This window comes from Eulemur rufifrons, chromosome 10, assembly GCF_041146395.1.
Source record: "Eulemur rufifrons isolate Redbay chromosome 10, OSU_ERuf_1, whole genome shotgun sequence".
In the NCBI taxonomy this organism is placed as follows: Eukaryota; Metazoa; Chordata; class Mammalia; order Primates; family Lemuridae; genus Eulemur; species Eulemur rufifrons.
In genome coordinates this window covers 33,247,373-33,261,705 of record NC_090992.1, presented here as the reverse complement: position 1 = coordinate 33,261,705, position 14,333 = coordinate 33,247,373, and the positions used below count along the sequence as shown (strand labels likewise).

The 14,333-nt window shown below is 47.1% G+C and overlaps 2 protein-coding genes and 2 non-coding genes across 5 annotated transcripts in view; 2 read left to right on the top strand and 2 right to left on the bottom strand.

Annotated features, from left to right (window-relative positions):
• The window catches only part of CAND2 (cullin associated and neddylation dissociated 2 (putative)), a 30,990-nt gene extending 26,067 nt beyond the window's left edge, over nucleotides 1-4,923 (top strand). For both annotated transcript variants that reach the window (XM_069484412.1, XM_069484411.1), the window contains 2 exons: nucleotides 1,514-1,621; nucleotides 4,511-4,923. In XM_069484412.1, coding sequence (XP_069340513.1) covers nucleotides 1,514-1,621; nucleotides 4,511-4,738 — 336 coding nt within the window. In that variant the 3' untranslated portion in view covers nucleotides 4,739-4,923. The remainder of the gene's footprint in view (nucleotides 1-1,513; nucleotides 1,622-4,510) is intronic.
• Nucleotides 4,924-7,378: 2,455 nt separating this feature from the next.
• Nucleotides 7,379-12,751, bottom strand: RPL32 (ribosomal protein L32). Its single transcript, XM_069484409.1, has 4 exons — nucleotides 12,693-12,751; nucleotides 11,249-11,349; nucleotides 10,119-10,300; nucleotides 7,379-7,578 (listed from the first exon to the last, which is right to left on the bottom strand). Exons 2-4 carry the CDS (start codon nucleotides 11,342-11,344, stop codon nucleotides 7,449-7,451), a joined length of 408 nt encoding a protein of 135 aa, XP_069340510.1. The 5' UTR covers nucleotides 11,345-11,349; nucleotides 12,693-12,751; the 3' UTR covers nucleotides 7,379-7,448.
• Nucleotides 11,419-11,558, bottom strand: LOC138393307 (small nucleolar RNA SNORA7). The gene has a single exon (XR_011235133.1). It is a non-coding gene; the product is annotated as a small nucleolar RNA SNORA7 (small nucleolar RNA).
• A 1,006-nt stretch (nucleotides 12,752-13,757) lies between the features above and the next one.
• On the top strand, nucleotides 13,758-13,864 carry LOC138393336 (U6 spliceosomal RNA). The gene has a single exon (XR_011235157.1). It is a non-coding gene; the product is annotated as a U6 spliceosomal RNA (small nuclear RNA).
• Nucleotides 13,865-14,333: the final 469 nt, after the last annotated feature.

Here is a 14,333-nt window from a genome sequence, read left to right as displayed (position 1 = left end):
CTTCCATGGGCTTTGGTGGGGGTCGTGGGGCAGCACCCGCAGGTCTAAGTCGGGGTGGGGGAGTTCTGTCCTCGCCGGCTTCCCGAGGACGATTCCCGACTACCTTGCTGCGAATGGCACAGCGCAGGCAGTAACGTTGCCTCACACACGGCTCGGGAAGCACAGAGGCATCCAAGATGCTCGCTTCAGAAAAGTCTCGGTCAGCTGCAACCTCCAGTATGTTCCGAATGATGCGCTTCTTAATAGCTTTGTCCCTACGCATGCATTGGGCACGGTCCTGCAGTGAACAGGCTGCACGTGGCTGTGGCCCTTTTTGGCACGACCGTTTTTCCTTTGTCATCTTGGAAGTCAGGACGCAAGAGAGCAGATCACTTTTATGATGAAAAACCAATACAAAGTAATCAAAAGTAATACCTGCTTGTTTTAAACAATTCACACAAGATGAAAGCAAATAGACGTAAACAACAATCACCCCAAAACTTCCCTCCACCTAGAGAGACCTGTAGTAAACCGCAGTGTTTCCTGGGTTGGTGCACACACCCTCGCCAGTTAGGCACACTGATGAGCGCCAGCACCCGGGGTCGGCATGGCGGGCAGGGTTCCTGCTCTCAGAGCCTTGGCGGTGAGTGTGTGAGATGTTTTACAAAGAGGAGAGCACACTACCTGTGCCGCTTTGCCCCCGATCTCTTACCTTACGGTTACTGAACGTTGTTCTTTCCTTGTCAGTATGTATCAGTGCTCACCGTCACATTTCACGGCTGCAGGAATCCCCATTTCCGTCGAGGTCACCATTCCGCGCTTAAGTTGCTTGCACGTTTTCGAGGGCACAGTTGGGAAGGGGAGGAGCCGGGAGCCATGGCTCGTGAAGCCCAGCACCAGGCTCCTTGCTGCTGTGGGCGCAGCCTCCTCCTTTGCCGTGGGGTGCAGGGGTCGGGGCAGGGCCGGTGGGGATGGGTAGGACACGTGGATTTCAGACAACTACCCTTTATGCTGTGTGAGGATCCTCTGTGGGGACTTGACCCATTTTCAAGCTGAGTTTAGTTGTTGGCTCACAGTTTTTGTTTTGTTTTGTTTTGAAATCAGGTGCCAACGTTTAAAAATGGAGAGATTTTACATGAAAATCATGGTTTCTTTTGAAAACAATCCAGTGGCCCTGGGCCACATCCCCACATTGCCACGCAACCACAGTCCACTGGGCCCAGCAGTCCGCAGCTGGCCCTCTCCAGTCGCTGACCCGTGGGCCTCCGAGCTTGAGAACCACCCTCCACCCCACCTCCATGCCTCTTACCCCGTCCTCCTCAGATCAGCCAGGCGTAGTTGGCAGAGAAAGTATTACCATTCACGTTTTACACATGAGGAAACTGAGGCCCGGACAGGGAGGCAGTCAGACAGGGCCCTGGTGGGACTCTGCCGTGGGTTGGTGGGCGGAGCCTCTGCTCCTCCCACGGGCCAGCCTGCTCCTTTTGCTCCTGCGCCATCTGACCGAGATCTCTGTCTCCTTCCTTCTGGGCAGATGCTGACCTTCCTCATGCTTGCTCGGCTGGCTACCCTGTGTCCTGCGCCTGTCCTGCAGAGGGTGGACCGACTTATTGAGCCACTCAGGGCCACCTGCACCACCAAGGTAAGCCCCTTGCCCAGGCCCCGGAGCACCTGCTGGGTCCTCTGCAGGTCATTCAGTTACCGCTCGCTGAGAACCCCGTGTAGTGCCGGGGCTGTGGGAAGAGCTTCATTTAATCATTCTCTTCACTCCGTAAAGTACTTCTTATTCTTACCGTGGTATACACGGAGGAACAGAGGCTCCAGGAGGTTCTTATTGGCCAAGGCTACACAGCTCGTAAATTGCAGAGCTGGATTCGAACCCAGCTCTGTTTCTTTCATTTGTTAAACACTTCCTGGGTGCCAGACCTTGTCCAAGGTACTCAGGATTTTTGAACACGATAGCTTCCCTACTCTCAATCTGCTCACAGCCTGGCTGGAAAGCTGGGTCAGACTCTTGTGGTTGGCTGCTCTAAGGCAAAGTCCTGCTAGAGTGGAGTGCCTTGCAGGTCTGGGCCAGGGGTCCGAGGCTCAGTGTCTCGGGGAAAGCTGCAGTGTTGGGAACAGAGCCCGGCACACCAGGGGGTACCCAGCAAACACCTAGTGAATGAAAGAACGAATTTGGGTTTTGCAAGGGATTAACCAAAAAGAGGGCAGAGTATTTTAGATTGGAGCTTAAAGAGAAGAGATACCCACAGAGTGGTGACTTTCCAGTAGTAAAACCTTTTCTGCAAAAAGAATGAAATCTTATTTGTGTAAAACATTAAAATTGGTAATTTATTAATAGAAACCTGCCTTGTAAGTCTAAATTTTTAACATATGCTTAGTATCGAGTCAATCCAAAAACCCCGATGATTCTGCAGAGCCACTGAAGTCTTGACAGTCTCAGTGGCCAAATCATTTCTAGTTTTCTTTGAGCTGTATGGCATCGAGAAAAGTCCCAGTTCACAAGAGGGAAGCTGTAAGTGGTGTTGCGGCATCAGAATGTTCTTGCAGTCAGCCAGCATGGCAAGAGAAGCTTTATTCTTTTTTTTTTGAGCTGCGATTTTTCTTTTTTTTTTAATTTCAGCATATTATGGGGGTACAAATGTTTAGGTTACATATATTGCCCCTGCCCCACCTGAGTCAAGGCTCCAAGCGTGCCCATGCCCCAGACGGTGTGCACCGCACCCCTTAGGGGTGTGTATACCGATCCCCTCCTCCCCTCTCCCATCTGCCCGACACCCAATGAATGTTACTACTATATGTGCACTGAAGTGTTGATCGGTTAAAACCACTTTGATGGTGAGTACATGTGGTGCTTGTTTTCCCATTCTTGGGATACTTCACTTGGTAGAATGGGCTCCAGCTCTATCCAGGATAACACAAGAGGTGCCAGTTCACCATTGTTTGAGAAGCTTTATTCTGAGGTCCCACAAAAGCCACTGCATCTAGCCGCACAGAGGATGCTGCTTGGCACTGGGCACTTATATGATTCTGAAACCTACCAACCTCTGAAAACCAAAACGTTTTAGTAACTTGTTTGACAACAAAACTTGATGTGAACTGGCACGAGGCAATGATCTTCAATTCCCTTTTATTAGCTAGCTGGCCCTCCATGTCTGTGGCTTCCCCATCTGCAGCATCAACTGCAGATTGAACATACTTGGGGAAAAAAGCAATAAAAAATAATACAACAATTAAAAATTCAAATAAAACAATACACTAACAACTATTTCCATAGCATTTACCCTGTATTAGGGACTATAAGTAATCTAGAGATGATTTAAAATATGTAGGAGGCTGTGCCTCGGTTATGTGCAAATACTGTGCCATTTTACATCAGGGATTTGAGCAGCCACAGATTTTGGCATCCTCGGGAGTCCTGGCACCCATCCCCCTCGGATACCAAGGGCCACTGTACTACTGACAATACTTATATATTTTGCATACATTTATGGGGGAAATATTAATGTATTGAATACAGGGTATTAATGTTATCTGCACAGTCTTACCTTTCTAATAACATAATGCTTTTGGAATGCTGGATTCCAAAGCACATCTAGCCCCGAGGGTTTCAGAGAAGAGAGTATGGACCTGTGTTCAGTCATTTAATTCTCATAGCAGCCCTGGGAAAGGGACAGGGAAAGCAGACAGGGAAAGGAGACCCACAGAAGTGATTACCCGAAGTACAGCTCTTGGGGGCAGAGCCACAGGAGCAGTTTGGGATGTTTACTCTGCAGCTCCATCTGTAGAAGGGCTTGCAGGGCAGGGACGTGAGTGTGGGAAGAGGCTGCTAGAAGACGGCCACTCTCCACTCATTCAGTCTAGTTCATGGTACCAAGATCCGCTTTTATGCACAGTAAGTATAGGCTGGTCTCTGCTGTCCATGGGAGGAGATAACCAAGCGAGTGCAGTACTTGTCTCTATCAAATTATTTTTTATTATAAAAAATTATTATAAAAATTGTATTATTATTTTTTTAGAGACAAGGTCTTTCTCTGTCACCTGGGCTGGAGCACAGTGGCATGATCATATCTCACTGCAGCTTTGAACTCCTGAGTTCAAGCAATTTTCCAGTGCATGCCACCATGCCTGGCTAATTTTTCTATTTTTTGTTGAGATAAGGGCTCACTGTGTTGCTCAGGCTGGTCTTGAACTCCTGGCTTCGAGCAATCCTCCAGCTTGGCCTCCCAAAGTGCTGGGATTACAGGTGTGAGCCACCACTGGCCTTTAACCAAAATAAAAGTGAGCTATTTAGATTGTCTGGGCAGAAGTCCCTCAGGCAACATGACGCTGATTGGAAGGCAAAGAAGCCACCAGCCAGTGTGAAAGCCCCCAGGCGGAGTTGAAGAAATAGCTCTGGAGACCTTGGAGCAGGGGAGGTGCGGGCTGGGATTGCGGGTGGGGGAGACCACAGAGGGCAGTGAGGACGTGCGGGTGCAGGCCAGGCTCAACAAAGGACAGCCGCTTCTCTCATTGTTTCCCACTTTAGGTCAAAGCTGGTTCTGTGAAGCAGGAGTTTGAGAAGCAAGATGAACTGAAGCGCTCTGCGATGAGGGCGGTGGCCGCCCTGCTGACCATCCCGGAGGTGGGGAAAAGCCCCATCATGGCCGACTTCTCTTCCCAAATCCGATCCAACCCTGAACTTGCCACCCTCTTTGAAAGCATCCAGAAGGATTCTGCTTCAGCCCCCAGCATGGACTCGATGGAGCTCAGCTAGTCCTCCCCCAGTGCCCAGGTGGGCCCCAAAAGGAGCCGGCCAAGCCCGAGGCCTCACTCTCCCACCATCACAGGCCTTAGGCTTCTACTTTTGCCCTTCCGTCATCTCACTGGGGGCCCTCCTGCGCCTGGTCAGGGCTTACAGTGCCTTCCCCCAGGACCCACACTCACAGGCCCCCAGCCCAAGCTGGGAGGCTGCCAACAGTTGGGCCCTTTAACTCAGGACAGTCATCCAAAGAAACGGAGAATTTCCCAGTGACTCTTCACACTGTACCCCTCCATAGTCTGGTTCCTTTAAACAGGGGAGTCCCTGCTTCACAAACTAGTGCTTAGAGATAGGCTGTGACAGCTGTGAGAGGTTAGGAGGCAGCAGACACCACCCCTACTCCCATTTCTTCACTGCGTTTGATCTGGACCCTGCAATGCCAGAAGTTAGGGCCCTGGCTGGGCATCTCAAAAAGCCTCAGATACTTGAGTTATGCACATTTTAAAAATCAAAATGCTTCATTTCTGGCCGGGTGCGGTGGCTCACGCCTGTAATCCTAACACTCTGGGAGGCCAAGGCGGGAGGACCGTTTGAGCTCAGGAGTTCAAGACCACCCTGAGCAAGAGCGAGACCCCCGTCTCTACTAAAAATAGAAAGAAATGATCTGGACAGCTAAAAATATATATAGAAAAATAATTAGCTGGGCATGGTGGCACATGTCTATAGTCCCAGCTACTCGGGAAGCTGAGGCAGGAGGATTGCTTAAGCCCAGTAGTTTAAGGTTGCTGTGAGCTAGGCTAATGCCACGGCACTCTAGCCTGGGCAACAGAGCGAGACTGTCAAAAAAAAAAAAAAAAAAAAAAGTTTCATTTCTAATTGGCAGTGATGAATCAGAAATTCGAAAGATGTTAAGGGGTTTTTTTGCAGGGAGAACAGATGGGGTAGGGAACTGGACAGGCTTGGACCTAATGTTTAATTTCGAAATACTATTAATAGTAAATTGGAATGTAAAAGAGAAAACACAATAAATCTAAAAGTGCTCTGCCCATATATGGCAATTGAGCACTTGAGATATATTATTATGTATAAAAATTGCACTGGATTTCAAACACTGAGTAGAAAAAAATATAAAACATCTCAGTTTTTATATTAAGATCTCAAAATGATAATTTGGATATATGGAGTTAAATAAGGCATATTAAAATCTAAAAGCAGAAAAGACACTAGTAAATTGGGAAATGAAACCTTTTATGTGACCACTCAGGCTTAACCAGTTGGTTTCTCCTGAGAAAGGTCTCAAATGTCATTTTTAGTTTTTAGTATTGAAGACACAGAAATACAAGTGACAGGCCAAAGGGTTTTTTGTGATATTCCAGGGTAATAAAGAATAGATACTAAATTTACCATCTTCTCTACATAATTCCTATCCCCAATAACTAGACCACGATCTTCAATATACCTCTAAGACAATTTAAAGAAATCCTGAAAATGACCAATTCACTCCACAATTAAAGACTAGGTTTTGAACAAGACAGCCTGTAAGATGTTTATCTGATGCAATGACTAGACTTAAGTCCAGTCGCGACCAGCACGCCCAGTTTTGCTACTGTGGCCAGCACAGCATTCCTGCTGGGTTGACCAGGATGGTTAGGGAGAAACATCCTGTAAACACTTCAGTCTTGTTACTAACAAATACCATACACCACATCCCTTGTGACCTGTACTACCACTTAATACCATTAATGGAAAAGTAGAATCACAACCTTATAATTAAAACGATGATGCTAAATTCAGGTTGTTACTGTCTTAAGGTTTAGGGCTATAGTTAAAAAGGGAACTTACGGCTGGGTGCAGTGGCTCACGCCTGTAATCCTAACATTCTGGGAGGCCGAGGCGGGAGGATTGCTTGAGGTCAGGAGTTCAAAAAAGGGAACTTAGTCATGATAATTTGAAGTACTCCAGCCTGGGCAACATAGTGAGACCCTCTCTTAAAAAAACAGCTGGGCATAGTGGCACGTGCCTGTAGTCCCAGCTACTCAGGAGGGTGAAGCAGGAGGATCCCTTGAGCCCAGGAATTCAAGGCCAGCCTGGAGGCCTAATTATCACCAGTTAGAAAGACCCCACATCTTGGGAAAATTATGCCTGAAGAAACTGGGAAAGGGATTATATAAGAGAAAGAGCAATCTTCCAATAACCAAGGCAGATCATATAAAAGAGCAATTTGTGCATTATCCTGTTGTATATTTTGGGACAGTTTGCTATTTAGGAATCCCGTAAGAATTTAAGGGCATAATAAATTCATCTGGATGTTTCCATGCACATTTTCTCAATTCTCACAAGAACCACGTGGGATAACTCACCCAACTTTACAAAGTGAGGATAAGACCACCTATTGCTTGGGAGCGACAAGCTGCTTCAATCAAGTGTGTCAGAACCTACCTTGGCGTGAGGGCCAAGTCTTTCCCCTCTTCCCCAGCCCCAAACGGAGCTAACCAAGACTAGTAGTTTTGGGTGCCTGAGGCCATGTTCCCTGTTGTAGGATCTAATGTTCTTTACAAACCCCTCCCAAATGGAAGATTCCAAAGGGTTTTAACAGGCAAAAGAACAATCTCTGTGACAAGCTGTCAAAGTTAGTAAAGAATCTGAAGACTAAAAGGAAGGAAAACACCAGATGGCAGTTTTTATGGTTTTATTCAAACACAAATAAAATGTGCACATGCACTGTCTATTCATTTTCTTCACTGCGCAGCCTGGCATTGGGATTGGTGACTCTGATGGCCAGCTGGGCTGCTCTTTCCACAATGGCTTTGCGGTTCTTGGAGGAAACATTATGAGCAATCTCCGCACAGTAAGATCTGGAAGAGAATCAAGCGAGTGGGTAAGGAGCAAGACAGTCCTGAAAACACACCGAGAAAATTCCGCCAGGGAGGCAATGGTTTGGGGTCACTTCTGCAGTGCACCGCCCCACAACCCCAGCTCCCCATTCCACGGCACTGGTGTTCGCTGGTAGTGACAAGAAGGCTTTCATTTACAAAGCACTCTCCTTGTCCCTTCTCATTTAATCCTCACAGCAGCCTTGTAATCCAGGTCTTACCTCCATTTTACAGATGAGGAAACCAAGGCCCATCAAGGACATGAATGTCCAAGTTACAGCAAGTAATGGACAGGGGCCAGGGTGAAGCCATGCCCACACTCCAGGTTCAAAGGACCTCCTCCCTCAGTCTTTTTTTTTTTTTTTTTGAGACACAGTCTTGCTCTGTTGCCCTGAGTAGAGTGCCATGGTGTCAGCCTAGTTCGCAGCAACCTCAAACTCCTGGGTTCAAGCAATCCTTCTGCCTCAGCCTCCCGAGTAGCTGGGACTACAGGCATGCACCACCATGCCCGGCTAATTTTTTTCTATATATTTTTAGTAGAGACGGGGTCTCGCTCTTGCTCAGGCTGGTCTCGAACTCCTGACCTTGAGTGATCCTCTCGCCTTGGCCTTGCCCCTGAAAAGTTTTGCAACTCTCTGCAGAGAGACCAAGACCAGAGTCCAGCAGTCTGAATCAAGCCAAGGGCTCCCAGCTTGACTGCTGAGGATACAATTCAAGAGAAGCAACACCTATTTCCTGAGTACTGGTGCGCTAGGTTGTGTTCTAACTCATTCCTTGCAACTTTAAAGAGGCAGTTAAACCATGCCCCAGTTTGATAATTGACTGGCCTAATGAGGTGATTTATGAAGCCATCCAACAGTGGGTTAAGAACAGACATTCCACCCCTAAAGCAACTCCAGCACAGAGAGGACTGTATGGAGTGATTAAATGAGACAATGGGCATACAGTTCTTGAACCGGTAGGAAAATAACCTTAACAAGACAGGTGTGCAAATCTAGACAAAGAATTTTTGTTTTATATAGAAGTCCACTCAAATTCAAAGCAGCTATATTGTAAAATGTTTCTTTGAGACTTAGGTTGCATTACACTTTTCGATCTGTTTTCCTTTTTCAAAACCCCCTCATCCTTACTATCTGCTAATTTGGTAAGGACTGAGTGTACCCACCATTTTAAATGCACCCGCCCACTTGGCCATTTTCCATACTGCTACACACCAATCACTTTGGACACACAGCAGTCCATCAGGTACTCCACCATTCACTAGTTACATTTTCAGTTGTTTCCAATTGGTTATTGCTGCAATGACCAGATTTATAGTTTCCTTGCCTTTTCAATTCTTTAAGGATAAATGCCCTAAACTGGAACCTGTAGATCAAAGGTCATAGATACAGAGTACTTCTATGGAGCTTAAAAACGCTAAGCTGCTCTAAAAATATATGGCAACTGGCAACATGTGCACTACAAATGATTACTAATCATGGTGGCTACGTGACAGGTACTGAGTTGTATCTGCCTTTCCCAATTCAATTGCCCATGAACTGCCAAAACTTACTGTGGTCTGGGCACCCACCATTCATCCCTACATTCATCCCTTCTAAAAGAGGTTTCCACAGTTTCAACACCTGATTAAATTTCCAGTCTTGGAAGGCAACAAAGTCAGAATACTGGTTTTGTTCATTTTTATTGTGTCTATAACCCACTGTAAATAAAAGGTCTTCATCAACATGCACATACACAAACATTACTAGTCACACTCTCTCCATGTTCTTAGGAAAATCCAGCTTTCTGGCTTCCATTTACCAGGAGGGGAAGAAAATAAACTGCCCTCTACTTAACCAAAAAGTACCATTCCCTCCAATCCAGACCCATACCAAGTGTCTAACTCACTTCCCACGAGAAATCTTTTAAGTCTTTTCATTCCACTGCCCTAGTTTTAGCCAAAGGAGATCACCGAGTCTCTTACACACAATGTAACCAAGTGTCTAACTTGCTCGAAACACCTAGAACTCATGCTCTGTGAACCCTCCACAGGCTCTTCCATCGCTACCCCTCTGTGTGAGCATCTGCCTGCCAAGTCTTCCCTTTCTCCACCTAGTTCACACTGGGCTCTGACGACCTCCTGCCCGAGTCAGGTAGCAACTCCTCTGTTCCGTGGCATTCTGGACATACCCCTTACCAGTGTGGAGAATAAAGTACCCTTTAAGGTCTGAGGCTATGTTTGGTCTTCCCCCTACCCCCTCATAAATAAAGCAACATCCTGGAAACCACTGCCAAAAAGACACTGCAGTGTCAAGCAAAGTCCTTTTTTGTCTTGGGTCTCTACACTTGAGGACAAAACCTCTCCCCTCTCCAGCAAAGGAAACATTCTGAATTCCCCAACGAGCATTCTCTGAACTCCTGCAAGAACTTCAGATTTCCTCAGAAACCGTACAACCCCCAAAGCATCCCAGAGGATCTGGAATTCCAGTCAGAAACGTTCACAAACTTCTGACCCCCGACCCCAGAGGTGGGACCCAACTCACTTGTTGCACATCAGCAACACTTCCAGCTCCTTGACATTGTGGACCAGGAACTTGCGGAAACCACTGGGCAGCATGTGCTTTGTTTTCTTGTTGCTCCCATAACCGATGTTGGGCATCAAGATCTGGCCCTTGAATCTTCTCCGAACCCTGTTGTCAATACCTCTGGGTTTCCGCCAGTTACGCTGAAAGAAGTAACACACAGGTAGGTTAGTGTCTGTGCAGACTGCCAGTTCTTCCTTTCGGGGAGGGGAAAAAAAAACAACATGCAAATATACCAAAGAGTAGTTGTCTTTGGGTAATGGGACTTCACGATTTCGAGTTGTTTTTTTTTACAGGGTCTGTTTCTGTCACCCCAGCCAGAGTGCAGTGACATCATCATAGCTCACAGCAACCTCAAACTCCCAGGCTCAAGTGATCCTCCTGCCTCAGCCTCCGAGTAGCTGAGACTACAGGTATGCACGATGACAGCCAGCTAATTTTTCTTTCTTTCTGTAGAGATGGGGTCTCCCTTTTGTTCAGGCTGGTCTTGAACTCCTGAGCTCAAGCGATCCTCCCGCCTCAGCCTCTCAGAGTGCTAGGATTAAAGGCATGAGCCACCGCGCCTGGCCTTCACTATTTCTTTATATGCTTTTTTGGTGGTGGTGGTTGGGGGGACAAACAGTAACTTGTGGCTTTAACCCCTAGGAACCTAGACCCCTATTCACACTCCTAAGCAACAGAGAAATGGGATACTGATGGATGTGAAGGGATTATGTATATAGTAAGACGAAGAGCATGGGTTTAGACATTTTTCTTAAGACCTGACTTTTCTTATCTATAAAAAGGATTATCTCCCTCTCCTGATGTCATAAGGCCACCTGAACTACACGATTCAAATACAAAGCCCTCCAAGCACACTGAAACAGCCAAGCATCCCTTTCCATTTAAATTTCAATTTATACATCGAGAGACTGAGTACCAGTAAGGCACATTCAGGGAGACCTGGCTTTCTACGGAGAGCTCTTCCACCCACCACAAACCAGATCATCTGTCAAAGATAATCCTCCAACTAGGTGATGTCAGAAACACAACAGCCTGTTAGGAACTCCTCTCTTCACCCCAACACCCATTTCCAGCCCAGGACCATATACCTTAATTTTGACATATCGGTCTGACTGGTGCCGGATAAACTTCTTGGTCCTCTTTTTGACGATCTTGGGCTTCACGAGGGGTCTGAGGGCGGCCATGATGCCTTTAAGAAAGAAGGAGACCCCGTCAAAGAAGAACCCTGGAAGGCGGCTTTCCTGCCCAGGGCTTGCACACTTGTTGCAGAGTGTCTTCCAATCACCAGCTACCGAGCAAGCTGGGAATGGAATGGGTACCTCTGCTAGGCTTGCTTTCCCTCCTGTTTCCGAAGCTGGTAGAATACTAGCCACTCTCCAGACGCGATCCCAGGAGGTCAGGGGTTACCTTACCCACTCAGAGCCCAAGAAAGAATCCAACAGCTGACCTAAAACAAAACTAACCCCAAGACGTTCTGAGCTTGCCAAGGGGCAGTAAATCCCACCCCACAAAGCGTCCCAACACCTACACAGTCCATTTAGTTGTACAGGCCTTGGCCAATCTACTTGAACCTGAGTCGTAGTTCTCCCACCTGTAAAAATGGATGACACTGCATGCTGAATGCTTGCGCAGTGCCTGTCACAAAGCGAACGTTCGGTAAAGTTAACTTGTAAGTCCCCTAGGTTGCTGCGGCTCTGCAGTACCCTCAAAATAGACACAAAACCATGACGTGCTTCTGAAATGCCGCAAACCTTAAACTTACTGCTCTACCTGGAGATGTTCGAGAATCAGCATATACCTGGCTTCAATGCAGTTCTCCCAGCCACTTATTTTTTTTCCGACTGCAGCACCCTCTTTGTTCTCTTCACAGCCATCAATCTACTTTTTTTGTTTGGCACACAGTAGGTACTCAACAAACCACACAATCAACAGCGACTGTACCCACTGGAACCATGACATCCTCGAAGGCAAGGGGGCATTTTCATCTTCATATTCCCAGAGATCCTAACTCACTACCAGGATTTCTGTTAACAATTGAAGGAGAGGACAACACAATTTTTTTTTTTTTTTTTTTTTTTTTTTTTGCGGTTCCGCAGCGGCAGTCCGAGGGCCAGAGACTGGAGAGGAAGGAGCGTCGGATGCAGCAGTGAAATACACGTGGGCAGACAATCCTGAGGGCAGCGACCCACGGATCAGGGGCTGTCAAGCCGGGACAGCTCTGGACGTTCCACAGCCCTGGGGAACCCCGTAGTCTGGCCCCAGTTAGCACCCCGCGCCGCCAGGGATCAAACAAGCCTTCTGTAGCTCCGACTGACCTGACCCCAGACAGCCTCTGTAGGAGGACAAGCGGCCCTGGGAGGCAAAGCCCCACCACCGCCCGGGCGGCTTCGCTATTCCCGTACATGTTCCGGCAAGCCGGCAACGACAATGCCCACAGAGGCGACCTCGCGGAAGAGGAGGCCCCCTCACGAAAGGTGTAAAGGGGCCCGATGGAAATCGCAGAATTGCGGATGGCCCACGATTAAGACTCACCGAATAAGAGATGGCTGCTACCTCCGTAGACAGCGCCAAGAAGAGAGAGCGGAAGGTGGTGCGCAAGGGCTGATGGGAATAACCTCTAGGATCCTGGCAGGGAAAAGACGAAGACTTCCGGCTCCAGGTCCTTCAAAGAAAATAAAGACAATCAAGAGAAATAATGCTGCAAAAAATGCTGAAAATATCTGCGTTTTATTAGACATTAACATATAGGAATAAATCTGAAAATTTATCTTACCTGCCTTTGGGACTACGTAGAAATTTGGAATTCTTTCTAAGCTAAGACCTGCGGAGGAGGACTACTTCCGCCAGAAGGTGAAGCCGAATCCAGCTTTTGGCCTATTTCCGCCCGTCTTTCTTCTGCCCGGAAGTGCGCCTCTTAGTGGACTGGAGGAAACAAAACAGACTTCTTAATCCTCTCTTGTGAATTTATATAGTAAATACTAATGAGACTATAACAGCTAACATTCAATGGGAGTTACTATGCTTACCACAATTCTATAAGGAAGTTCTATTATTCTGTCCATTTTACATATGTGGAAAGTGAATTTTGGAGATTTGACATCACATTTCTTTTTTTTTTTTTTGAGACAGAGTCTCACTCTGTTGCCCGGGCTAGAGTGCCTTAGCGTCAGCCTAGCTCACAGCAACCTCAAACTCCTGGACTCAAGCGATCCTCCTGCCTCAGCCTCCCCAGTAGCTGGGACTACAGGCACGTGCCACCATGCCCGGTTAATTTTTTCTATTTTTTGTGGAGACGGGGCCTCGCTCTTGCTCTGGCTGGCCTCAAACTCCTGACCTTAAGCGATCCTCCCTCCTTGCCCTTCCAAAAGTGCTAGGATTATAGGTATGAGCCACCCCGCCCGGCCTCACACTCCACACTTCTGACCGTGAGGCAAAACTGACTAGTTCTTAAAATTGTTGTTCTGTATTTGTTTTGCTTAGCTTTTGTTTTTAAAATTATTGTGAAAATCAAATTTCAGGATAAATTAAAAAAAAAAAAAACAACAAAAAAAAACAACCTTGATTCCACAACTCGAACACAATAAAGATGTCACTGGTGTGCTCGCTTCGGCAGCACATATACTAAAATTGGAACGATACAGAGAAGATTAGCATGGCCCCTGCGCAAGGATGACACGCAAATTCGTGAAGCGTTCCATATAAAAAAAAAAAAAAAAAAAAAAAAAAAGATGTCACTGGTGATCTCAACAGTAGTTTCAGGGGTGAGATGGGGACAGAAGCTAAACTGGATTGTGTTGATGACTTAATGAAAGGTGAGAAGGGTGTGTTGACAACTCCATAGTGAGATTTGGGCTGTGAGGGGGTATTGGAGGAGACCCAGAGAAGTGAAATGTCTTGTCTGAGGTCACACAGCTGGAAAGTGGAAGGATTGGGACTCGAACCCTGCTGTGTCTGTGGCTGTACCACACCTCATGAGTCATGCTGGTCCTACACACTGTTTATACTCAGATGGGATGCAAAGCATGGAAGCACGTTACTAATGGCAGCTCGCATGATGCAAGCCATGAAGGAAAAGGTCTTGATGGGCTCAGTGGGTTAATAAGAGGGAGGACTCACAAACCAGAGAGCCTGCCTTCAGTCTCCAAAGACCTAAGAGATTTGGAAGCAGTACCC

What these genes read in the sequence shown, in the direction of transcription:
- RPL32 (XM_069484409.1), bottom strand. Translation starts at nt 11,344, where the DNA reads ATGGCCGCCCTCAGACCCCTCGTGAAGCCCAAGATCGTCAAAAAGAGG. An exon ending in ACCGATATGTCAAAATTAAG is followed by an intron (nt 10,301 to 11,248) that starts GTATATGGTCCT and finishes TACTTCTTTCAG; the next exon opens with CGTAACTGGCGGAAACCCAG. An exon ending in GTGTTGCTGATGTGCAACAA is followed by an intron (nt 7,579 to 10,118) that starts GTGAGTTGGGTC and finishes ATTCTCTTCCAG; the next exon opens with ATCTTACTGTGCGGAGATTG.